At 46.1% G+C, this 9,669-nt stretch overlaps 1 protein-coding gene across 1 annotated transcript; it reads left to right on the top strand.

Annotated features, from left to right (window-relative positions):
• The first annotated feature begins 6,289 nt into the window (after positions 1 to 6,289).
• Positions 6,290 to 8,682, top strand: LOC143144947 (uncharacterized). Its single transcript, XM_076307828.1, has 4 exons — positions 6,290 to 6,923; positions 7,788 to 8,264; positions 8,313 to 8,386; positions 8,479 to 8,682. Exons 1-4 carry the CDS (start codon positions 6,290 to 6,292, stop codon positions 8,680 to 8,682), a joined length of 1,389 nt encoding a protein of 462 aa, XP_076163943.1.
• The last annotated feature ends 987 nt before the right edge of the window (positions 8,683 to 9,669 follow it).

Here is a 9,669-nt window from a genome sequence, read left to right as displayed (position 1 = left end):
CGGGGCAAACAAAATATAAATCAATCGAACAATAATGGAGGCCGTCTGGCTTGATCCCGATATTCCCAATTTTCCCAAATGGTCGCAAACGACGCCCTCCCGGCGGGCGAAAATTTCTGTCCCTTCCGAGGAAGGTACACGGGGCGGACAGGGGCACATATGTTACCTCGTGCCCCACCCCCCGTACCCCCCGAGATACCGCGCCATTTCACGCAACGCGTAGCCCCAATTTAATTTGTCCCGCGTGGAAGAATCGGCATTCAAAGTAACTGGTTCGTCCCCCGTTTCGTTGTTCGCGAGCCTCGCAGATGGACGAAGAAGACGCTTCCGCTACGTTCGTTTCGCTGCGACTCGAGAGAGTGGATTTTTATCGAAAATTGGGCCCTTTGGGCCTTCGGGCAAACTGGGGCTTACCGAACGTGCTTAAAGGTACAGAGATGTATCGCTTCATAATTATCATGTGGTCTCACGAGCAATTGTATCTTTTGTAGAATGTGTGTTTATAAAGAATTGTAGACACGTAGTATTGTAAAAAATTATTATATCTTCCGTAACATGTGTGTTTATAAAGAATTAAAATGTTGAAAGCTAAGTGAAATTCTGTTTTTGATAGTAAGAAGTACTGTGTGACGAATTTGCGAGTTTAATTTTTTGTTTAACATTACAGAAGTTACTTTACCTATTTAAGGTACACGTTTTGTAGGATAAAGGTTAAGAAACGATGTAATATTTTCTACAATGCCGCAATAGAGTGAATAATGTCTAAAAAAATTCTACTTTCAATACCGGAAAGTCGTACACTCGGACAATGCACTGTTACAAGACCTTTTAAATTTCCATTAAACGTTCTAAAAATTACTTTACCTATTTAAAATACAAATCTTGCACGGGAAAAGTTAAGAAACGAGGTAACATTTTTTCTGACTGACACAGCAGAGAAAACATCGTCCAAAAAAATGTTTTCTCCATACCGAATATTACGCCACTCGTTTAAAGTACACATTCGTCCCTTCTAATTGTTCACCGGACTCGATTTTGTATAATTTGGGACAAAACCTCGGTAAACGTACGCAATGTTCCAGGTCTCCTCCCGTGGAATAAAGAATCGATAATAATCGGTCAGCTCGAGTCCTCGATTCGAAGGTTGCTGCTCTCGTTGCGCTCAAAGCTTTCCCATATAATTAGTATTTCACTCGTCCCGACCGGTAATTCGTCGCAATTATCGTCACGGGACCTTCGACGGTACGTACGGAGTACGCGGCACGATCAGAAGTCTTAATTACACGTTGAAATCCATGAGTTCCCGTTGTCGCGACTTCCATAGACCGTCCTGTTCCTCACGGACGGCCAACAAGGATAGGAGACACAAGGGTGAGCAAAAAAGAAAGAAAAGGCAGGGTCCTTATTTACAAGCGGGACCAGACATAGTATTAAGCAAACTACCTGAACGACACCTGGGATGACGTATTGCAGCCAAAGTGCGCCGTCTTTATATTTTATGAGTCCGCCTCATAAATAGCAGCGTCCCTTAACAACCGAGCAGTCTCGAAGACACGCGCCTCCCCACGCGTTATCCCCACTCAGGGCGAAACGATGGTGGTGGTGGTGGTGGTGGTGGTGGTGGTGGTGGGTCAACGTCGTCTTCATTTTTACGTTCCCCATGTCGCCTGCCCGGTTGGCCAAACCTGGCAACCACCATAAACAGAATTATTGCCAGCTGTTCACCAGTTTTTGTCCACTCGCAGGTAAACGTGGCTCGCGTAGCCGCCTCGAGCAGTTACGAAAAATCCCAGACCCGAAACACGAACGGACAATGAGCTGTAAAACTTTCACTCCGCGACCACCCCTTGCTTGATTTTTTCCGGAAATCCGTTACGCGTCGCTCTGCCCGCGATGTTGTCGTTCGAGCACTTTCGAGGTTATTGTTGTTCGCGCGTCGCGAGTCGATTTTCACGCTCGGACATCTTGATCTCTGTTTTGGGAGCTTTGAGGTCTCCAGGGTGGATTCATTTCTTTTGGCAGTGAAGTCACGACTGTCGACACTTCGAAAGGTGGAGCGAATGTTCCTTGGCGTTGGTGACGCGGAATATATGTATAGTTTTTTTTTATTTGTATCGAGTGGTCACTTCGAAAGTTTGGGAACTTTTGGGGTATTGTGGTTCGCGTTTGACTGACTTTTCGAGATCGTAAAAGTAATTATTGGCACTTCGAAGGGTCTTACTGGTATCCTTTTACATCGAAAGACACATTGTTTCGGAAAAATCGATTGCCTTCTTTCTTATATTTAGCCAAGTTTCTTCGGGACTATACATTCTACAATATTACCAATTCCAATTGTTTAAATCTAGACGCGTGTCTTCCGCGCCTACCATTCATTTACCCGCGCGTAGATCCAAACACTCGAAATGTAGACAAACATCACCTATACAAACACAACTCACAGTATCATATTCCCCGTCGCATTCTCTGTTACTTTCCACGCACTTATAAGTTCTATCTCGTAGTCGTCGACTAAATTTCCAAATTCGAGAAACTCTTCACCTCCCCCTAGTGTGAAAGTCCCACAAACTCGTTCCCTACCGTCTCCAGATACAATTTCAACGACAACGAAGCTAAAATCCTCCTCGACGCAAGACGTCCTACGTCCCCTATTATCGTTCTTAATGGCACCTTCTCGGTTTCCCGGCACCGTGGTATCCCTCGTTCGTACCTCCCGATTCCCCAACTCGAGGAGCGTAGAACCGGGCGTAGTTTCCCGCGGCAGCGGGAAAATTAAGTCAGTAGGTGAAATCATTTACGGTTCGCGAAACGCTCTCTCTCCGTGTCGGGACCCTCGTTCCTTCCCACAAGTATCGCCCTTCGCGGATTATTATTTATTATCGTCGCGGTCGTTTCTCCCGGCATCATTTGCGTGTTTCGTGTGGGTCGGTTGGTTCCGTGTACGTGCATCGAGAAACGTCCTAGTGCTCGCGTGGACGCGTGTCCATCCCGATCGGGCGCACGGAGTCCCCGTAGGTTTGGTCACCGCGTCGAACGCATCATCAATCACGTTTTTTCGGGGTTACTTTACTATTTATAGTTTGTCCGCGAGGCCGTCTATTATCTCCGCCGAAACGATAATTGTTTCGAGAGACCAGGGCCCTTTAAACAACCGTAAGCCGATCGTTAACGTCTGCCGCGAGACCGATTGTGTCTCACTTAATCCCGATGATCGGCCCGCTCGAGGTGCTCCAACCTGACAGATTTTTTATCCATCCACCCCGCCACGGTTGACAGCGACGATAATCTTCTCACCTTTGCAAACGGAAATTAATAAACATGAGACGTAAGGGACATTAATCTCTTCGTTAACCGGAGGGTGGATTGCGCGCGTGGATCCGCAAACGAGCGAATGGATTCGATACCGGACCGAGAATTCGGGAACATCTGGCAATGTTTCTCTCGTTTGGGAATTCATTCTCAAAAGTACTAGGAACGGAGAAATTTGAACCGAGATACGTGACGAAATCGAACACAAGAATGGACGAACCGTTGTAGAAATGAATAACAGTCGGAGAAAATATTGAGGAGAGATTAATCAGCCTTGAAAAATAATTCTCGAGGTATAGTATGCCGTAACGATAGAAAATTCAGTAATAGGAAGAATGTAAACTTTAGGATGATCAACAATTTAAATATCGATACTGGTTCGATAATAATCGTAGTCGTTAGGGAACAACGACAAAGTATTAACTGGAAAGCACTTGCGAACTGAACGTTTACCTAGCACTCTTGTTTATTCGAGGATTAGTCGAAATTTTTCCACGGTGTATATAATCGCTCGGTATTACTGTTCGGTGCAATTGAACCGATCACGAGTTCCCTTCACCGAATGCACACGAGTAATCCGTACGATAGATTCCGAGCACCGTGTCGAAGGGTGGGGGAGAAAAGATTTCGATTGTCTCGGGCGCGTTGAATGGCCGCGACCCTCTCGAAGGAGCCGAGCCTACTTTCATAATTCTTCAGCTTTCTTCGGCCTTTCCTGGCCGGCGTTCTCCCCCACCTCGCAAACGCTCCGAGACGAAAGTGGGATTAATGAAAATACAGAAGGTGAACGGGGGCAGAAGAGACGTGCTAAATGCACGTGTATATAACAGGAAAGAGGAGAGAGAGAGGGTTCAGCAGGGTTGATTAATCGTCGCCGGTCAGGCTTCTAGAAAGAGACGTCACTCGCAAGACTGCCTGCGTCTAGCTTTGCCCGCGCGTTCTTTGTTTACTTCCTTGAAATATCTATTTCAATCTTTTTCTTCCTTAAATGAAAACACTGGGAAACATTCGAACTCAAAATTTTCAACGATATTGCTACAATCGTCCCTATGGAAGAATCTTTACACTCGTATTTTTTTCGTAGACTAATTTAAACTATTTATTTCTTAGTTGTATGGAAACATTGGGAAATAGTGGAAGTAAAAGTTTTCATGGATATTGCTATAATTGTCCGTATGGAAGAATCTTTACACTCGTATTTTTTTCGTAGACTAATTTAAACTATTTCTTTCTTAGTTGTGTGAAAATACTGGGAAATAGTGGAACTAAAAGTTTTCAAGGATATTGCTATAATTGTACATATGGAAGAATCTTTACACTCGTATTTTTTTCGTAGACTAATTTAAACTATTTATTTCTTACTTGTATGAAAACACTGGGAAATATTGAAAATTAAAATTTTCAAAGATATTGCTACAGTCGTTCGTATGGAAGGATCTTTACACTCGTATTTCTTTGTTAGACTAATTTAAACTATTTTTTTCTTCCTTATATGAAAACACTGGGAAATATTGGAAGTAAATATTTTCAAGAATATTGTTACAATCGTCCCTATGGAAGAATCTTTACATTCCTATTTCTTTGTTAGATTAATTAAACAAATTTTTTTTCTATAAGTGAAAACACTAGAAAATATTGAAACTGAACATTTACAAGGATATTCCTACGATCGGAAAGAATCGATATTAAAGAATCTTCACCGGAACTAATTTGTAAATATTTCTTAAATGCAATATTTCCTCGTTGGATTAACTTCAAAAGTATAAATCAAAAAAATATTGACCAACAACGTTACTCAATTGCTAACAAATATTATAATTGAATTAATAATTACTTCCACTCTCAGGTAAGAAGCTACATAACTCTTCCCTAAATTACTTCAAAAATAGCTCCGGGAACCGTCAAAGAGTTAATTTATCCACTATAAATATTATTAATTTCAACGAGAACTCTCCGTAACACCAATTTACCTGGCTCTGCTCCGAACGAATCTCTAAATCTTCTAGAATCTATTCAAGAAAGTAAGTACCCTGTCGCGGAAGACTGGTTCGAGTTGCATCGCGATCGCGGTCTCGCAATCGCGCCACCCTAAAATTATGTCACCTTAACGTCGTCTGAATCGAGTCATAAATAATCCCTGTAAACCGTGCTTCTTTCTCCCAGCTTGAAAAATTCATTATCCCGTTCCAGTCTCCGGCGTGTCATTAAACGCCACTTATCAATTCGCTTGTATTTTATCAGAGCATCTCGCGAAACAGCTTCCAGTGTACGAGGGGGTTGTTGCTCGGCTCCGATAGGCCGGGACGATCGGGATCCGTTCGAGGGGGTCGCACACATGGCAGGCATTGTGCGAGGTCGGGCGCAAGGGGAGCCAATATGGGTTCTGTGTCAATAGCGTTAATAGTGGGAGGGGATTGCGGCACGGATCGAGAAAGCGGGTGCGTGTAACGGGGGTGGCCTTAACTTCGAATCAAAGGGCAGCTGATAGAACCGAGGAGCTCCCCTGCGGTAGCCACGGGAGGCGCTACACAAACCCCGGTGAACTCGAGGGTAGTCGGAACCCCCTCCACCTCCGCCAGCCTCTGTCCGCGTGGTACGGCAATAAACCGGTGAAAGTTTGCCGGGGTGCCCCTTTTTGGCACGCGTGGAACCCCCTGTGCACCGTGGACGGTCGAAATCGTCACGGGGACAGGAATCGTTTCATTTCATTGTAAGTCGGCTTCGGTGCCTGGCAAGAGGGCCTCCGCTCCGTTCTCGTCTTCCGGAAGACTCAACGAGTAGGAAGTGGCGAACTGTGCGTGCTCGGTGATAGTTCTTCGGTTGCTCGGTTAAAGTGGGACTTTCGGTGATCGGTGGTGCGCGATACAGATCGGTCCTGACCCGATCCACGTGCTCGGACGGATCGAGTCTGCCCATGTGACACCAACGAGTGTCCAAGCGAGTCCGACGCAGTGTCCTCCCGATCCGTAGTGTCTCCGCGATGACGAGCTCCACGTATTTCGCTAACAGCGAGGCGGACTACTGGCCTTATCAGTCGTCCATCGGCGACCGATCCGGACAGGTTATGTACCCCGAAACCACGTATCAGACCGCGCATCAGCAGCTGCACTCGAACTCGGATTACAATCAGAGACCCGCCCAAGGTCTCTCGCCCCCGTCGAGTCTCTTGGAGACTCTCCTCCGTCACGGTAAGGACGCCATCGGTGAAGACTACGCGAATACCGCTGGCAAATCGACCACCCCTTCGATCGGTCGGAACGTCCCCCACGTACCGTGTCACACGCCCCCGTACACGCCGACCTCCTCCACGGACCGAACCTCACCGATCGCTGGATTCCTCGCGGACGCTCAGGAACGCGTCCAGCAACCGGAAGCGCGGAACGGGTACATGCAGAGCTACCAAGGGTACTCCGCGCAGCCGCACTCCAACAGCTGCGTGACACCGACGATGATGACGCCGAGCTCGCCGCCCGATTACGCGGTGCAACAGGGATACGCCGGCTACGTGAACAACAACAACGACGGGAAGCAGAGTCCCAAGGAGGTGAACGAGTACGAGGAACAGGCCACGCGCCAGGTCGACTATCCATGGATGAAGTCTTCTTATTCCAATGGTTGGTCAACCAGATAATTTTACTTTCGATGTTTACAGAGGTCGTTGTAAAGCGAAATAGAGAACAACGACGAGGGTTACGTGGCAAGTAGACTTCTTAGGGGGTCCTGTTCATTTTGGTCGATAACTTTTGGATGTCGATTGGGAACACCACCGTCTCGAGTAACTCTGAAACTTTTGTACGTTAACTTGGGAGAGTACTGTCGCGAATAAGTCTACAAATTTTGTATGTTAAGATTGCAAGATTATTGTCGCGGGGAAGTATAAACTTTTGGAAGTTACCTTGGAAGATTATTGTCGCGGGAAAGTATAAACTTTTGGAGGTTAACTCGAAAGATTGTAGTCGCGAATAAGTCTGCAGCTTTTGTACGTTAACTTGCAAGACTACTGTCGCTAATAAGTTTGCAAATTTTGTATACTATATTAACTCGAACGATTATAGTTGCAAGAAAGTCTACAACTTTGGAAGCTATCTCGAAAGATTATAATCACGAATAAGTTTACAACTTTTGTACGTTAACTCGGAAGATTATAGTCCCGAATAAGTCCACAATTTTTCCACGTTAACTTGAAAGATTACTGTCGCGAGAGAGTCTACAACTTTTCTAATTAACTCGAACTATAGTCGTTAACTATAATAGCGAATCAGTTTACTACTTTTGTACGTTAACTTAAACGACCTAATTTAACTATCGTGAGTAACTTTAAACCTTTTGTACGTTAACTCGGAAGACTACAATCGCGACTAACTGAAACATTCGTGCATTAACTCGAAAGACTACCGTCACGAATAACTTCTATCCTACCTAACCGCGTCTAGTCGTCCCCTAACCTAAAAAACTTCCACTTGCTTGTGGCGTTCCAGGCGACGCGAACGGCAGTGGACACAAACGGACCCGACAGACGTACACCCGATTCCAGACGCTCGAGCTGGAGAAAGAGTTCCATTTTAATCGATACCTCACCAGGAGACGACGCATCGAGATAGCACAAGCGCTCTGCCTGACCGAGCGTCAGATCAAAATCTGGTTCCAGAATCGTCGCATGAAGGCGAAGAAGGACGGCAGATTGGGCTACAACGGAATGGAGATGAACACCGAGGAGGTAGTCTCGACCAGTCAGAGCGTATCACCGATCGACGGTTTGCTGGTAACCGGGACAACCACCGCCCCGACGACGACCACGACGATGCAAACCGTGCAAACCGCTACACCCGTTCAACAGACTACCGGCGTGCAGGAGTATCATCGTCTCCACGAGGCCTATCTCCATTATCGTCATCAGCAGCACCAACAGGGCATGTACGACGGTCATAATTACTTCCAGAAGCAGAATTACGGCGGTCAGATGACGAAACTCGACCACCACGGCGAATCGTGAACACGTTTAGGCGAAGTAATCGTACTCGCGCCGGTTGTACATAAAAAATTCCCTAACGGATCGACTGATGGAAGACTGGTTAACGTAATAATTAACGTAGTGGCAATTAATAATATTTCTAAGCACGAGCCGATTACGAGGGAATCGCGAAGAATGGACCTCGTTATTTACCCTAGCCCCAAAGACGTCTAACAGATCTCCCGATCTACCGAAGAGGACACATCGAGCTCCATCTCGACGCTACCTCGATACAGTTCATCGATGAACACGGAAGCTTTCGAGTGCTATCAACGAGCTACTCAACGATGTCGATCGATATGAAATCCCGAAGAAAGGAAATTACGAAGACGACAAAGTTCGAGCTTTACGGTGGATCGTGAGGTGGGAACGCTTTTCGGAGGCTAGATCGGGCCAGCTGACCCTGCAACCGCTATGATTTATGACAGAGGCCAGCCGAACAGCCCGAGAGTCCTATGGCCCCAGGTATCCCCGAAAACGCGGACCGTTCACGCTGCATTTCGCTCAGGCACGGTTGCGCGTCAGATCGGTTTCGCGTTACAGCGCAACCATAAGGGCTGCCGGTGTTGCTCGCTACACCTCCGCTTCGAGTACCGCGAACGTCGTTTCGAAAATATTTTGACGCGCCCCGTTAAAATTCATACTCGACTGATTAATGACGCTGACTCAGCGTCGCGCATCGCCCCGTTTCCGCTTTCGTTACGCCTTTCGGAAGGTTTTAGGGAACACGGAGAAGCCTCGGACACGCGCTGGAATCGTTCGTGGAAACTTCGAACGAAGCTCTTTGAAATCCCGCTTTGATCACAATTTTCATCGTATCGCGACCAACAGGCTCCACAAGATGGATTTAACGTATTTGCAACGGAGACGACCGCAATGCGTTCATAGTATGTTCCCCGACTCGTTGCATCCTCGTATTGTATTATTTCTTTGCAGTTGAAACTATTATAACGGATGCGAGTAGATACTTCAACGCTCTGTTAAAACGATACCAGTGTGTTGCAAAGTTAGAAACTCGAGTCCCGTACATTTGAGACATTCTCGTTCCGAAGATTGAGCGTACGGTCGAATCGAGGAATTCTTTAAATAAGATTCTCGATGACAGAGTCGACGATGAAATGCCTCGAATGCTGAGGAAACTTTTATATCGAGAAGAATTCCTAACGATGCACCATGTCTGTGCGTTCCAATTTTTGGAACCGATCGAATTACAACGGAGGTTAGGGATCGAAGAAATAACTTTTACGCGATTGGATCGGTAGTAAACCATAGGTAAAATATAATCGTCGCAGAATATACGCGAGCTGAAACGCTAACAGTCTCGAGGAAATAAATTCAACATGGTCGCA

The sequence above is a fragment of the Ptiloglossa arizonensis genome, chromosome 3 (assembly GCF_051014685.1).
Source record: "Ptiloglossa arizonensis isolate GNS036 chromosome 3, iyPtiAriz1_principal, whole genome shotgun sequence".
NCBI lineage: Eukaryota > Metazoa > Arthropoda > Insecta > Hymenoptera > Colletidae > Ptiloglossa > Ptiloglossa arizonensis.
The sequence above is the reverse complement of the archived record's forward strand: the minus strand, read 5'-3'. Positions and strand labels throughout refer to the sequence as shown.

Excerpts from the sequence above, each read along its gene's own strand:
- LOC143144947 (XM_076307828.1), top strand. The coding sequence starts at position 6,290 with ATGACGAGCTCCACGTATTTCGCTAACAGCGAGGCGGACTACTGGCCT. Across the intron at positions 6,924-7,787 it reads GAAGTCTTCTTATTCCAATG|GCGACGCGAACGGCAGTGGA; the intron begins GTTGGTCAACCA and ends GTGGCGTTCCAG. Across the intron at positions 8,387-8,478 it reads CTGATGGAAGACTGGTTAAC|CCCCAAAGACGTCTAACAGA; the intron begins GTAATAATTAAC and ends TATTTACCCTAG.